The following is a 15,579-nucleotide window of genomic DNA, read 5'->3' on the forward strand; positions in this document are numbered from 1 at the left end:
AATAATATTACTTGAGTTTTCGAAAAAAATCTGTTTTTTAGAATTGATTCTGTGACAACACACACTTATAAATAATTACGAGCATTATAATTTTGAGTCCTCTATTCACTGAACTACACGTTTTTAAAAAGAGAGGATAGATATGTCCAAAATTGAATTTTTTCTGCAAATATTACTTGAGTTTTCGAAAGAAATCTGTTTTTTAGAATTGATTCTGTGACAACACACACTTATAAATAATTACGAGCATTATAATTTTGAGTCCCTATCCACTGAACTACACGTTTTTAAAAAGAGAGAAAACTGTAGTTTTAGAAAAATAAACAATTTTTCGAAAACATTTTAGCGGGAATTCAAATTTAAATTTTCCGAAACCATTTTGACGGGAAATTCGAGAAAATTCTGGAATGTTCCAGAACCTTCTTGAAAATTTGGGAAAGTTCTGGAATCTTCTTGAATCATCAGAAAAATTGGGGAAAATTCTGGATTGTTCTAGAACCTTCTCGAAAATTCGAGAAAATTTTGGATTGTTCCAAAATCTTTTGAAAAATTCGAGAAAATTCTGAATGTTCGTGGCGAGACCTATCGTGGTTAGACCCATCATGGTGAGACCCTTAAAACTTTCGGTGGGAAATTGCTGGAAATAAATATTTTGCCGCGAAGTTCGAATTTTAATTTTTTTGAAATAATTTTGGCGAGAATTCAAAATTTAATTTATTGAAATCACTTTGGCGGGAATTCAAAAATTTAATTTTTCGAAAACATTTTGCCGGTAATTCAAACTTCAATTTATTGAAAACATTTTGAAGAGGTGTTGATATAGGAGTTAGTGGAGAATAATGTCAAGGTACTGTAGTGGTACTGTGGGGGGGGGGGGAACTGTTGGCACACGGTAGGGACACTGTATTTTGCAAAACATCCCCTTCTGAGCTTCAGGTGAGGTATTGGTTTGGGAGTTCATGGGGGATAATGTGAAAGTACTGTAATGATACTGTAAGATTACATTTTTTCATGATGAGAAATTTTTGAGTGATTGAAGGTATGTGTGTCAAGTATTTTGAATGTCACCAGTCGGTGCCCGCGCCGCGCGGTCAACGGCTGGTTTTAATATTAAAAAAAACCAAACCTAGCATTAGTGGTAAAGTTCCAATTGGCTGACTCGCAGTGTATTATAATTATTTTTGAAAGTCCGGGAGATATACAATTTGTGCACGGCAACATTTATTTACTACATTTATACAAATTATACAAATTTATACAAATACAACTAAATTGTCTATCAATAAATTATGATTAGCATTTGGCCAAATCACAATTAATCTCTGTCACAACTCTACTTTTGAAAATTGTAAATTTTTACATTTTTCAGTATTTTTCCCATTGACAATATTTTTTCGAAGCTGAAAATTTAACATTAAAAAATTGTTACCGGAAAAGTGAAAAAAACAAGATTCAGTTTTTTTCTGAGAAATTAATTTTTCTAATTTCACTCTTTCTCTTCGCCGCTCCAAGTCTTTAACCAAATGTTCTTTGTTTTCTTTTTTTTTGGTTGTTTTGTCCAGGTTTAAGATGCCAGAAAAGTGGTATATGCACATTTTGCTTTATTAACACAACTTAACAAATAAAACTTATTAAATTAGTTAGTGTGATGTTTTGTGCAATATTAAATCATTTTTAGATAACTTGTAATGTCCGATGAAGGCTTACCGTTTTGGTATACTGTGTGTTTAATACTGGATGAAATAACTCACTATCAACAGCTTTATCTGGAACCTATTCTTTCCATTATTGGCTTTTTTGCGAACATTGTCCATTTGCTGATTCTAATCAGAAAACCGTTGAGAATATTCACAATATACCTATTCCTGATGGGAATTTCAATTTGTGATCTTTGTAGATTGACTTCTTGTATTATCGAATCACTGCGGTTTTATTATGATTCCTATCAACTATCAATATTGGCTGAAAAGTGGTAAATGTTCTGCATAATCTTATAAAAAATCTGAATTAAAAAATAGCATTACAGTATACCCCCAAGATCATATTTACTATCTTTTATTCTACTTTACTCTGATGCATTATCGAAAATTTCTCAGAAGTTATCAGTGTGGCTTGGCGTCACTATGGCAATGTTAAGATTTCTTGCAGTAAAATATCCAATGAATCGAAGGTAAGGTGCTACAATTTTAGAGTCACCGAGTGTGCAACTTTATTTTTCAACAAACTTGTTTGTATTTTTCTGCCCCATTGAAAACTGAATAATCGGAAATCATGTTGAAAAAAATTGAAAAAAAAACACAAGTAAAATTAATATTATCAAAATTGTTGGTATTTTTTTAATAGAAAAGATGGCAGTTATTTGGAGAAAATCTGAGAACATTTCAACAAAAAATTGTAAAAAAACACTATTTTTAGGGTTGTTCTAATTTTTGGGCTTCCTGGTATAAAGGTATATACTTAATTCACAAAATTCAGAGTACAAACTCTGATTAATTCAAACTATGGAGCTCGTGTTGTTCTACTCATTTGCCTTCTACAACTACCTTTCTGGATTATTGATTTTTTGCAATATGAAATTATTGAATACGAGCTATGGACTATTGCAACAGATTGTCCAAACTATTACAACAACTCCACACAAGTGGTCTATTTTCAAAACTTTCGGATGATTGTAAATGCCACTGTACGTACAATTCAAGGACTTTTGGTCACAGCAATACCCTCTATTATGCTAGTTGTTGCTACAGGAATGTTGATTTATCAGCTCAAGCGTATTAAGAAAGTGACAGTTTTGAGAAGCTCTCATGGAAATAATAGCCATGAAAAATCTACAAAATTGGTGATAACTGTCACTATATCATTTATAATATCAACTGTACCAACTGGAGTGTGGTATCTTATTGAATACAAAGCTTTCAATTATGGAACGATTGTGTGAGTCAAGCTATACATGGCAAACACAAATGCAAATTATTTTAGGCTTATTGTAGACGAGATTTCCGCATTTTGTGAACTTTTTGCAATTGCGAACGGAACTGTTCATTTTTTACTTTGTTTGTTTTTATGTTCACAATATCGGAAAAGTTATAAGGAACTGTTTGGATGTGGTGGACCCTGACATGCCATAAATTGAACTGTTGAAATTATTATAATGAACATGTGAAGTAATTCACATGTTCATTAGTACAGGGTGGGCCAAAAGTATGGTAACACGTTTGCAGCTCTATAACTTTACTAGTGGAGAGAGTTATTACATCAATTTGTACAAGTTTTGTTCTCCATAAAATACTGACCAGATTAACGTTTTGAATTTCCAAATTTTCCCCATCCGCATTGCTGCAGGCCTTCAGAACTTTTGAGATCACGATCTTTATGGCACGCAAGTCGGCATTCTGCAGGATATCTACATTTTTCTCGAGGAATCCATCAAGTATCTTACAAGTTTTTATAGTTCAAAGAATGCTCTTGGTCTAGAGATTCTTTAAAAACAAAAATCCAAATAATTTCTATCACGGTATTTCTGTCATGGACTGCGGCAGTAGGTTAAGTCTTGAATGGCATAGTCGCCAGAAAGATGGATGTGAGCGGCGAGTAGCAGTATGCAGAAAAATTCATTTTAGTATTTTTCGAGACGTTTTGACCTGACTTTCCAGAATTTTTTTAGAAAATTGAGCTCGGATGATTTTGTGGGTCGTTACGCCTTGCGAAACCAAAAAAACTGAGTCAATTTCGCAAAGTTGAATTCATGAAATATTCAAAGGTTCTTGCTAGGCGCCGGTGTCGACACAGAAAATTTTTATATGCTACAAAAACAATTAAAAACGCTTCTTCACTTCTTTAACTTTAAATTTAACATAAAAATCATACATCTGAAAATTATTGGCGTGTGTGGGAGGTGTGTTTGTGTGGGAAGTGCCGCGTGCCAAATTACCGTTTTTTCGAAAGGGTTCGCCAAATTGTCGAGGTGATAAAGATCGCACCTTATTGGGAAACATTACAAATTTTGAGTCAAATTGAAGGAAATTTATTCAGCTATCAGTATTCGATAGAAGAATGTACGTATGACGTGGCAGTCGCGCGAAAATCTCATGTAAAAGAGCGCTTCACGTGTTACCATACTTTTGGCCCACCCTGTAATTCTCAAAATCTTCTGTTCTCTAAATATTGGGTGCTTTTCGATGCCCTATGTAGACAAATCAATGGGATTTTTTTCCTTTTTTTTGGGATGAAAAAATTCGCAAAAAATTTTCCCGTGGTGGAGAGTTGAACTCATCAGAGTTGAACGAGTTCAACTCTCCACCACGGGAAAATTTTTTGCGTATTTTTTCATCCCAAAAAAAAAAGGAAAAAAATCCCATTGATTTGTCTACATAGGGCATCGAAAAGCACCCAATATTTAGAGAACAGAAGATTTTGAGAATTACTGCCTTCAGAAATTGATGATTTTCCCATTGATTTGTCTACACAGGGCATCGAAAAGCACCCATATATTTTATTACAAAGACTCTTAAAACTGCCATTGCGACACCAAACCAAACAGCAAGTTTTGTAGCAATCGTGGATATTGTTACAGAATATGTCATAACAACAAAAGGGATATATGCATTAGGTGGAATACTTAAAAGTTTACTTCAAAACTTTGAAATCTTGTTATAAAAACATATCAGTAGGGAGGAATCACTAGCATTTGATATTTCTCGTAATACGCAGGTGGTAATTCAACAAGAACATCGGATAATAATCGAAGAAAATCACAAATTGCAATTCCAATAATGAATAGATTGATAGTAAGTACTATCAGAGATTTTCTGGTTAGAACTATCAAATGGAAAATATTGACAAATACTCCGATAACGGCAAAGAAAAACTTCAAATAAGGTTGGAAATCTAACACTGGATGTATGACCTTTTCAAGATTGTCCCAAAACTCAATATCCCCGTAATCAATGCTATCATAATCACCACTATCATTTTGAAAAGAATCCATATTTTTAATCAAAAAAAGCAGAAAAAAAGAGAAAAAAATTGAACAATGACTTGAATGATTTTAGATTGTTTGGTTCGCTAGACTTTCAATCCACTAAATTAATCACAAAATACTAATTACAATGTGGGAACATTTGAAAAACAGAAAAAAAACAATTTTGGTATGAATTTATATATTTTCTGTTGGAAAAAGTTTGCGTCCCGCAAAATTACGGTCGAATGAGATAAGCATTACTAATTAAAGGAATCAGGTATAAATATACAATACTACTGATAGTGCTGATACTATGTACTATCATTATTTCTAGATGCTGTTCACATTTCATAGATTTCAGAAAATAGGTTAGAACTCCGGTGGCAACTGAGGGAACTATGAACTATTTATAAACCTAAAAAGTTACATCGCGCGGCAAAAATGATCATGTTTGAAAAAGTCATCACATTTTCAGTAAAAGTTTTGATAATTGCAAAGTTTTCCAAAAAAAGGATTGGACTTGTGGAGAATCTTCGATTGTGTCTTAACTATAGCAATCTTACAGCACCGCCACAGTATTTCTAAAGTACCCAACCTTGATATCAATCCAAAAAGTATTGTGATGATATAATTGCCCATAATAAGAAATGTAGTATTCCATTGAGAAGAGACACGAATTCACATGACATACTAATCATATCAATGACAATACTGTAATTGATTGTTACATTTGACTTTATGTTGTTTTAGAGCTTACGTTGTTCCATAATCAAGTTCGGCAATTGGGAGAAAATAAATAATCCCAAGTGGTGTAGTTGATATCAAAAATGTAACAGTGACCAAAACCACCATTTTCGTAGAACGATCATTGTTATCATTGCTTGAGACTGATGGCTTTTTCATTCTTCTTAAAAAATAAATAAGAACTCCTGCAGTAATTAAAAGAACAACAGATGGAAAAACTGTGAACAAATATCCTTCCATTTTAAGCATTATTTCGTTATCGTATTCTCCAGGTTCTACAATGTATCGAGTACGGCTAGTGTTTCCAGGTAAGTTGGTGCAACTAGGTGGAGACACCCAAACATTATACTCATAAATTTCATCCATTTTGAAATCGACTACCCAGAAGGGTATATGGGGAAGACATACGATTAGAAAAATTCGGATGCCGTACTCTGAGTTTAGGAGGTATTGAATTCTGAAATCTTTGATTGAAATATTTTTCCTGTTATGATTTTTGAAATTTTACTCTAACTACTCAATGGGTATTTTATTATAAAAACCCTTAGAACCGCCATTGTAACCCCAAACCAGACAGCAAGCTTTTGGGTAATTACGGATAATGTTACTGAATATATCTCGATGAAGAAGACAAGATATGTTTTAGGTGGAATACTGTAACTTATAATTTCAATAATTGAATTTACTTTTTGAAAACTCACCAGTTCTGAGGCATACTTGAAACTTGGTATATCGTATAATAGTCTGGTAAAGTACTAAATACATCGGAAAGTAAGCGGGTAAAATCACAAATTGCAATTCCAATCATAAAAAGATTAATGGTATATACTCTCAGTGACTTTCTGGTTAGAACTATCAAATGAAAAATATTAATAGAAACTCCGATAGTAGCAATAAAAAATTTCACATCAGCTTGATAATTTAACACGGGCCTTATTGCCTGTTGAAAATCGTCCCAAAATTTTGAATTTTCATAATCAGAGTCTTCATAGTATTCAGTCTCATTTAAGGAAGTATTCATTTTCTATAAATTTAATAAAACCAGAAAACGTTGAAAAACAAGCAAATAATTTAAGTTTTTTCTTGGTTGTCTAGACATTTTTCTATGCATTTAAATCAGTCTCGACATGCTAATTACAATGTGGGAATTTTCTTTAAAAAACACATTTTTATTACGACAAGTTCCGCCGCTGATCACAAAATACTCAGACGCGGCGAACGGTTCCAGATTTACTTTGGTGGTGTTGGTGTGTCTAGTAAAGACAAGAAAATTCCGAATCTATATTAAAATTGCAATATTTTATGATTCCCAAATGTTTTTTGTCAGGCGCCCAGCGGGTCTAATACCTTCAAACTGCGATAGGTTTCATTAGTTTATTTCAGCGTAACCGAGTCATAGGATAACTTACTATTTCAGTAGATCTTACTGTAGTACCAATGTAGAGGGAGTGTAAGAATAATGTAGGATACTCTTGATAAATTTATATGTAGTTGGTATTTTCCCTCAGGAAACTTTTCAACTGTCACTAACAATTCTGAATTTGAGTATAGAAACCGTACAAAGAGTAATCTTACAATAACACTACAGTAACCCAACCTTACCCCTCTCCACCACAAATCCAAGTTTTATTTCTAAAGACCAATACATTTTTACAAAAACTACAGTAGCCCTACAGCACCCCAAACTCGATAACTCTCTCAAAAAAGCGATACTGTTTGCCTCTGTGGTTTTTGGTTTTTTTTTTAAGTTTAAAAGTTTTTTTTTGTTTTTTGTTCGGTCATAAAACAAACAAATTGTTTTTCAAAAATGTTATGTTGTGATGAAAAGATCGAAAATTTTTAATTGTTTTGTTGGTTTTTTGGAGAAATTAGATTTTTTGTTTCTTGGTTCAAATTTTTGCAACAATCCTGACTGCATACAACCTATAGGCAAACGGATTTTGAGCTTTATTAATGTAGTAAAATATATTTCACGAAATCATGCAATAGTTTTATAATTTGTTAATTATGATTATTCAACAAAAAATTACTATTAGGCGTAGTTTACTATCTAGGTTTTTTAGGCTATTATTGCTAGGCTACTAGGCTATTATATATCTAGGAAACGTGTCTAAAAACTATTTTTCCAAATTTAGAACCCTAGTTTTTATATTTCTAATCCTTCCCCGAAACAATTTTTTTTATTCTCCAGTTTTGTAAAATGTGTGCAAAAGAGATAAGCCATTCTGAGAATATTTTATTCAATTACACAGGAACCAGAAAACCACTTGCAGTTTCATAATATTGCCACCGATATCCGATTAATTTTTCGCCCAAACATTTCTCTAACAATTCTTTGGTACTGTGATGATATACAAACACATAATAAGAAATGCATTGTCCCATTGATTAGTGACACGAATTCACAGATAATAACAAACATGCTGCAGAAAAAACTGCAAATCAGATTTGGAATTGGACGACATAAATTTCTAAATCTAACCTAATTCCAAAACTGAAATCAGTATGTTGATACAAATAAGTTATCCCAAGAGGAACAGTAGCTAATAGAAAGGTAACAGTCACTAATGCTACCATTTTTGTAGAACGAGCATTGTGATTATTATTGTTAGATGCTGTTGACCTTTTCATAGTTTTCAGAAAATAAATTAGAACTATAGTGACAATCGGAAGAATTATAGATGGAATCAAAGTAAAGAAAATTCCTTCTACTAGAAGCAAAGTTTCATTTTGGTATTCCTCAGGCCCCATGGAGTAAATTATACGTGGGGAGGTATAAGTGAAATTAGCGCAACCAGAAGGAATCTCCCAAATGCCGTATTCCCTAATTTCCGTCCATTGAAACTCGAAAATCCAGTATACGATATGTGGAAGACAGACCACGAAAAGAATCCAAATTCCGGAATTTGAACTTATCAGATTTTGAGCTCTGAAATTAAGGAATTTCTGATATACTCACTGTCCACGCAGCCGACAACAAGCTGGTTCTCTCAAACTCGCAAGGTGTCGGATGCGCACTACCATATAAGAAGCATTTTAATCCATTCAACTTCACAATATCAAAATCTAATATACTTTAGACTTAATGAATATTTTAATATAATGACTCTCAAAACTGCCATTGCAACACCAAACCAAACTGCAAGATCTTGAAAAACTCTGGGTATCGGTGTGAAGTGTACAAATAGAAAACATGAAGCATATGAAGGAGGTGGGATACTGTAACTTTTGATTATAAATTCAAACTTATATTTTTCAAACTACCAAATTGAAGACATAATCGACTTTTGGTACCTATAATGATAATCTGGCAAAGCGAGAAGAACATATGAAAGTAATCGAATAAAATCACAAATTGCAATACCTATTAGGAAAATATTGATAGTATAAACTCTCAGCGACTTTCTAGTTAGAACTATCAAATGGAATATATTGACAAAAACTCCAATAACAGCAATAACAAATTTCACGTGAGCTTGATAATCTAACACTGGATATACTAATATTATAATATGGTCCCAAAAGTCAAATTCTTTATAATCATCACTTTGAGAAATATTCATATTTCAACTTTGTCTCAAATTAAGAGAAACAGAACAACAAAACTCGGGAAAACTTTCTTGGTTTGATCCGAAGATGTTATGAAAAAATTTTGAATTCTATCTATGGTTTTTTCTAGCTAGTGTTATGAGAAAAAATAATACAAAACTAAACGGGAAACTCGAGGAATTTCTGCAAATTTCAGGAAATGTTTTGTCGAACTTTGAGGTACTTCTCGAAATTTCAAGAACTTCTGAATATTCCACAAGCCTTCCCAACAACTTTAAAAATTTCCGGAAAGATTTCGTAACATTTTTTTGAAAAACTGAAATTTCACACCATAACAATAGTTGACAGTGTTCTAAAACTTGCAGGAGCCAAAAAAATTCTTTGTAATATTCATTCGAACCGAGTTCATAAAATGTTAACAAATTTTTCCAATAAGCAAATGTCAAAAAATTGTAGTAGCTACGCGAGCTTTTTTACGTCCAAACATTTCTTTTACAGTATTTTGATACAGTGATGATACACATGCACATAGCACAAAATGCAATGTTCCATTGATTATTGACACGAATTCACAAAAAATACCAATAATATATAAGAAAAAACTGCAAATCAATAATGAAATTTTTGCGTTTCCTTTACATCTTACGCTAGTATATCATCAAGGCCCAAAAAATTGACGAAATAGGTCATCCCAAGTGGAAAAGTAGCAATCAAGAAAGTAACAGTAATTAAGACTACCATTTTTGTAGAACCATTACTTCTAGAGGATGTTGCTGCCCTTGTCATAGTTTTCAGAGCATAAATAAGAAATCCGGTGGCAATTGGAAGAATTATTGATGGAACCACTGTGAACAAAATCCCTTCCATAAAACGCAAAGTTTCATTTATATCTTCTCCATGCTCGAACGAGTACTTTGTATGTAAACTATGATCACTGAAATTTTTACAACCAGAAGGAGGCTTCCAGGTCCCATTTTCTCGAATTTCCGTCCATTGTAGGTCAAAAAACCAGAATGGTAAATGGGGGAGGCAGACGATGAAAATAATTCGAATTCCTGAGCCCGACATTATCAGATCTTGAGCTCTGGAAGTATTGGCGATGTAATTTTGAACAGATTGCGGCTCAAACTCGGTAGATGCTGCCTAGTAATGATGAGAATATATTCCGTTTTATTAATTAGTATTATATTATACTCTGATGTTCTACTTTGACTGGTCACATCTAATCATCAACTGACATTATTCTTGTTACTTCCTTCTCTGTTTTTACGTCATTAGTTATTTATCATTATCTCTAAAATAAACCGAGATAAAACCTTTCAAAGTGAACAGCAACCTACTAAAGTTTCCCACAAACCTCCGACTCAACGGGTATTTTAATATAACGACCCTTAAAATTGCCATTGCAACTCCAAACGAGACAGCGAGCTTTTGGGCAATCATGGATACTGTTTCAGAATATATATATATATATACAAAAAAGACAACATATGTTTCCGGTGGAATGCTGAAACTTTTGCTTTAAAAGACTGATGAATATTTTCCTAACTTACCAGTTGTGAGGCGTTATAGACCTTCGGTATAGCTTATAATAGTGTGGTAAAGCCCCGAGAACAACGGAAAGTAATCGAAGAAAATCACAAATTGCAATACCAATCATAAAAAGATTAATGGTATATACTCTCATAGATTTTCTGGTTAGAACTATAAAATGAAAAATATTAATAAAAACTCCAATTGCGGCAATGATTAACTTCACATGAGCTTGGTTATTTAATACCGAATCTATTGCTTGTGCAAAAGTGTTCCAAAATATTGAAATTTCATCATTAGCGTCTTCATAATCGGAACCCTTATTTAATGAAGTGTTCATTCTTGAATAAAACTAGACAAGTAAAAAAAAACAAAGAAAACGATGTAAGATTTCTCGGTGTTCTAGAAATTTTTCCAATCGTCCAAATTCTTTTCGGCCGACTAATTAGATTGGTGGAATTTCAGAAAACAACAAAACACTGTTTTATAGTTTTCACTCTTGTTCCAACACTACAAAAGATTATTTTTAGCGAAGTTTTTCACTGAACACTTTTTCAGTGAGGATTAATACGTGGAACTAACCTGTCGCTCCACTGCACACGGAAGGCAGGAACATATTTTTGAAACTTTATGACGTCACAGCGCATTTCGAATAATTGTGTTTGCAATTTGAGAGTTAACTTTCGTGAAATTTTTTTTATGATTTTTCAAATGAATTTTTGTGTTAGTTTACATATTCGTGTTTTTTGTATTTTGCTTCAATTTCTTCACTTAACATTCAGTTGAAATATCAATTTTTTAAATTAACACGAGAAAGTTATTTGAAAAATAATAAAACCATTTGACAAAAATTGAAACTGAAGTGGAAAAAATTATTCCAATGCGCTGTGATATCAAACATTTTCAAAAAAATATTTTCCCGCATTTCGTGTGCAGTGGAGCGACGGTGCAGCCTGGCACCACGTGGATTGATAGGCGGGCCCAGGTCGACCTTTTGTGTGCGCAACTCTGGTTCCTCTAATTATGGCCCACCCCGTATTATAAATTTCGAAGCCCAAAACCATCAGCGATTTTATATTGTGGCCACCGTTATCCGACTAATTTTGCGCCCAAACATTTCTCTAACAGTTTTTTGATATTGTGTTGATATGAAAGCACATAACAAAAAATGTAATGTTCCATTGATTAGAGACACGAATTCACAAAAAGCACCAAAAAGAATAATAAAAAAACTGAAATTCTAGTATGGAATTAAACTGCAATTTTTTAGACCTTACGCTAATCTGTAACCAAGACTCAAAAAATCGACCAAATAAGTTAGCAAAAGTGGAAAAGTTGCAATTACAAAAGTCACCGCAACCAGGGTAACCATTATTGTAGAACGAGCATTGTGATCATTATTTCTGGATGATGTTGACTTTTTCAATGTTTTAAAAAAATAAATAAGAGTTCCGGTGACAATTGGAAGAATTAAGGACGGGATTACTGTGAACAAAACTCCTTCTATACGAAGTAAAGTTTCACTGCTGTATTCCCCGGGCTTCACCGAGTACTCTATATGCAAATTGTGATCGTTGAAATTTTCACAACCAGGAGGAGGCTTCCAAATCCCATTTTCTTGAATTTCCGTCCATTGTAAGTCAAAAAACCAGAATGGTATATGGGGAATACAGACGATGAGAAGAATACAAATTCCAGAGCTTGACCTTTTCAGATTTTGACCTCTGGAAGTATTAACGATGTAATTTTGAACAACCAGTGGCTTGCAAGTTCCATCAAACTCGCATTATGTCGGTTGCTTACTAATGCCAAACATCTTCTCCGTTTTATTTTAAAAATATTTTCCGAATCTCCTCAACTTTGACAGATTATTATATATCGATTGTCTTTTGTTTCAGTAAAAAAACTTTCAACAAACAAGGTATTTCCTATTTTCTTCTCTATCTTTACGTAATTAATCATCGTTTATCAATACATTACAAATCGACAAAAATGTGCACAAACCTTCGATTTAACGGGTATTTCAATATAATGACCCTCAAAACTGCCATCGCAACACCAAAGCAAACAGCAAGCTTTTGAAATATTCTGGGTATTGTTATAGAGTGTACCGATACAAAAAATGACAACCATGACTTGGGTGGAGTACTAAAATTTAGGAATATTTTTGAGAAATTAAAAAGAAATTACCAATCTTCAGGCATAATGGACGTTTGGTATTTATGATAATAATTTGATAAAGCAACAAGAACGTTGAAAATTAATCGAAGAAAATCACAAATTGCAATTCCAATCAGGAAAAGATTGATGGTATACAATCTCATAGATTTTCTGGATAGAACTATCAAATGGAATATGTTAACCAAAACTCCAATAACAGCAACCAAAAAGTCCAAATGGCTTTGATGTTCAAAAATTGGAATAATTGTTTGCATAATGTTATTCCAAAATATGAAATCTTCATAATCAGTGTCGTCATAATATTCCATTTCATTTGAAGAGGCATTCATAATTTGATTTTTTTTCTTTGAAAAAATCAGAAAACTGGAGCAAAAAAACTAGGCACAACTTTCTAGGACGACAAATTTCCCATGAAGTTTTTAATTAATTCCCAGAATTACTTGAACAAAAATTGGTAATATAGATTAGAAAGGACTCCAAAAATTAGACAGATTAAAATTAGGCAGGTTGAGTTCCAAATTTGTTGAGGTAGTCCAGTCTAATGAATTCCTTAAAAAAACAGCTCCAAAAAACAGAAACACATTCAAAATTAAAACAAAAAATTAGTAAATTTCAAAATCCAATAAAATTTGAAAAATTAAAGATAAATAAAAAAATTTCAACAATAAGCATGTTTCTATTTCTTAAAATAAATAATTTTATTACGGCTGGCCGTGCGGAAACAAGTTTTTCTGACAAAAACCGTCTCGACATTTGTATTTTTAAAAATTATATATTTTTCTATAATGATTTTCATTTTCCGATTTCCATGTTTTCATTCTTCAAAAAAATTACATCTAGTCTGATCATTGTGCCTCTAAAATGCCCAATCCAGTGGCAAACCTAATTATAGGCTACTAAAAAACAAGGAATAATGGCATAGCATTTTTTTCCTACCTTCCCGGTTGTAAATTTCTCTATTAGAAAAATTCATCACTTGTATGATTTATGCTAATGCGTATGATCAGCTGTAATTTTGGTCACTGAGCAGCTGAAAATAATTATCAGTCATTTTCTTCTGGTATTTCCCTAGTTTTACTCCCAACTAACATTTAGTCATGAATTCAAGCGCGTGCCCAACCAACTTTTTCTCCTCTCCAACATTTTTAACAACTTTTGAACATTTTCTAACAGTTTTCTCAACTCCAGTTCATATATTCGGACTGTATTGTATCATTTATAGAACTCCAAATTCTATGAAAACTGTCAAATTTAGTTTGATAAATTTACACTTGTGGACGATTCTTTTAGATTATGCATTGAGTTTATTTATTATTCCATTTATTATGTGGCCAATTATGGGTGGAATTCCATTGGGAATTTTCCAATATATTGCTATAAGTACGAGGATTCAATTTTATTTAATGATGGTTTTAATTGCTTGTAAGTTCTGAATGGTTGTAGTCTGAGTTGTGTTTTCTATGATTTTAAAAAATTGAGGGACCTTATTCTGCAACCGACATTAATCGAGGTCCGCGATGAATCACTCTGACCCTTTCTTCACAAAGGGTCTCGCCACAATACAAGCCACAAATTCACCGCGGACCCCCCATCGATGTCGGCTGCGCACTTTTTTACCACAATTGTTAATAACGTGAATTTACACAAACTGTATTTTCAGTAACATCAGTCTCCATACTCTCAATGTTCGAGTACCGCTTCAACATCCTTTGTGTAAAAACTGGCGGCTTCTGGTCCACAGCTCGGAAACCCTGGCTAGTTGTACACTACTCGGCTGCAATTCTCTATATGGTCCCACCGTTTTGGGATCCTAGTGATCAATCTAATATCCTCAAGAAAACCATGAAACAAGTTCCTTGTATCCCTGGTTTTATCGCAGAATACCCATACTTCATTCTCAGCTTGAATATTATTTACTGTACAACTGTCGTGGGATTTTTTGTGTCGGATATTTGTTTTGAAATATTATTTTTCTTCTTTTATATCTATTGGAAAATATTGAAACAACTGAAAGCTCGTTCAATGTCAAAAAGAACATTTAATCTTCAAAGAGTACTGTTGATAGCGTTATTCATTCAAGTAATGGTTCCCCTAAATCTATTTATTTTTCCAATTGCCTATGTGTCATATGCAACAGTTTTTGGGTATTATAATCAGGGATTCAATAATTTGGCAATTGCAATTGGCTCTACTCACGGAATATGCTCAACTGTAACTATGATACTAATACACAGTCCTTATCGAAACGTTTTGCTCCGCAACCGAGCTAATAGGAGATCTGACTTGGTGTCTACGAAAATTTCAATTGTTGTTCAAATGACATAAGTTATTGGTATATATGATTTATTTTCAAAACGAGTTGTTGATTGTTAGTTTTGGGTTTCAAAATGAAGTATTTACCAGACTCGTCCGTCTAGTTTTAGATGGTGTTTAAAATAATTCAGATTTCTCAAAGGTCTTCTGAATAAAATGTTTTGATCTCCAAAGTCACTAGAAGGTTTTGAAATCAAAACTTTATCATGAAGAATGGTTTAAAAAATTACATAATTCAACGGTATCTTATCAAAAGAGAAACACTTGACACAAAAGTTGAAAGATACATGGCGCTGTCA

At 32.9% G+C, this 15,579-nt stretch overlaps 5 protein-coding genes, 1 non-coding gene and 2 pseudogenes across 8 annotated transcripts; 3 read left to right on the top strand and 5 right to left on the bottom strand.

Annotated features, from left to right (window-relative positions):
• Positions 1 to 1,688: 1,688 nt before the first annotated feature.
• srw-53 (G-protein coupled receptors family 1 profile domain-containing protein) lies at positions 1,689 to 3,118 on the top strand (the record flags this gene model as incomplete). Its single annotated transcript, NM_074593.1, has 4 exons — positions 1,689 to 1,972; positions 2,027 to 2,170; positions 2,476 to 2,934; positions 2,980 to 3,118. The coding sequence occupies 4 exons, from the start codon at positions 1,689 to 1,691 to the stop codon at positions 3,116 to 3,118; spliced, it is 1,026 nt and encodes a 341-aa protein (NP_506994.1).
• A 1,367-nt stretch (positions 3,119 to 4,485) lies between these two features.
• On the bottom strand, positions 4,486 to 4,987 carry H24D24.3 (annotated as a pseudogene). The gene is made up of 2 exons: positions 4,682 to 4,987; positions 4,486 to 4,617 (listed from the first exon to the last, which is right to left on the bottom strand). Coding segments are annotated over exons 1-2 (438 nt in total).
• Positions 4,988 to 5,562: 575 nt separating this feature from the next.
• On the bottom strand, positions 5,563 to 6,725 carry srw-58 (annotated as a pseudogene). The gene is made up of 4 exons: positions 6,406 to 6,725; positions 6,213 to 6,358; positions 5,718 to 6,161; positions 5,563 to 5,671 (listed from the first exon to the last, which is right to left on the bottom strand). Coding segments are annotated over exons 1-4 (1,019 nt in total).
• Positions 6,726 to 7,979: 1,254 nt separating this feature from the next.
• Positions 7,980 to 9,267, bottom strand: srw-59 (G-protein coupled receptors family 1 profile domain-containing protein; the record flags this gene model as incomplete). The annotated part of the gene is made up of 4 exons (NM_074595.1): positions 7,980 to 8,139; positions 8,187 to 8,633; positions 8,780 to 8,923; positions 8,969 to 9,267. 4 exons carry the CDS (start codon positions 9,265 to 9,267, stop codon positions 7,980 to 7,982), a joined length of 1,050 nt encoding a protein of 349 aa, NP_506996.1.
• A 43-nt stretch (positions 9,268 to 9,310) lies between these two features.
• On the top strand, positions 9,311 to 9,331 carry 21ur-15010. The gene has a single exon (NR_070056.1).
• Positions 9,332 to 9,695: 364 nt separating this feature from the next.
• On the bottom strand, positions 9,696 to 11,126 carry srw-56 (G-protein coupled receptors family 1 profile domain-containing protein; the record flags this gene model as incomplete). Its single annotated transcript, NM_001028718.1, has 4 exons — positions 9,696 to 9,855; positions 9,900 to 10,337; positions 10,611 to 10,760; positions 10,807 to 11,126. The coding sequence occupies 4 exons, from the start codon at positions 11,124 to 11,126 to the stop codon at positions 9,696 to 9,698; spliced, it is 1,068 nt and encodes a 355-aa protein (NP_001023889.1).
• Positions 11,127 to 11,858: 732 nt separating this feature from the next.
• Positions 11,859 to 13,296, bottom strand: srw-57 (G-protein coupled receptors family 1 profile domain-containing protein; the record flags this gene model as incomplete). Its single annotated transcript, NM_074596.2, has 4 exons — positions 11,859 to 12,018; positions 12,064 to 12,510; positions 12,791 to 12,934; positions 12,977 to 13,296. 4 exons carry the CDS (start codon positions 13,294 to 13,296, stop codon positions 11,859 to 11,861), a joined length of 1,071 nt encoding a protein of 356 aa, NP_506997.2.
• Positions 13,297 to 14,060: 764 nt separating this feature from the next.
• On the top strand, positions 14,061 to 15,292 carry srh-186 (Serpentine Receptor, class H; the record flags this gene model as incomplete). The annotated part of the gene is made up of 2 exons (NM_074597.2): positions 14,061 to 14,389; positions 14,628 to 15,292. Exons 1-2 carry the CDS (start codon positions 14,065 to 14,067, stop codon positions 15,290 to 15,292), a joined length of 990 nt encoding a protein of 329 aa, NP_506998.1. The 5' UTR covers positions 14,061 to 14,064.
• Between the last annotated feature and the right edge of the window lie 287 nt (positions 15,293 to 15,579).

The sequence above is a fragment of the Caenorhabditis elegans genome, chromosome V, assembly GCF_000002985.6.
Source record: "Caenorhabditis elegans chromosome V".
Classification (NCBI taxonomy): Eukaryota; Metazoa; Nematoda; class Chromadorea; order Rhabditida; family Rhabditidae; genus Caenorhabditis; species Caenorhabditis elegans.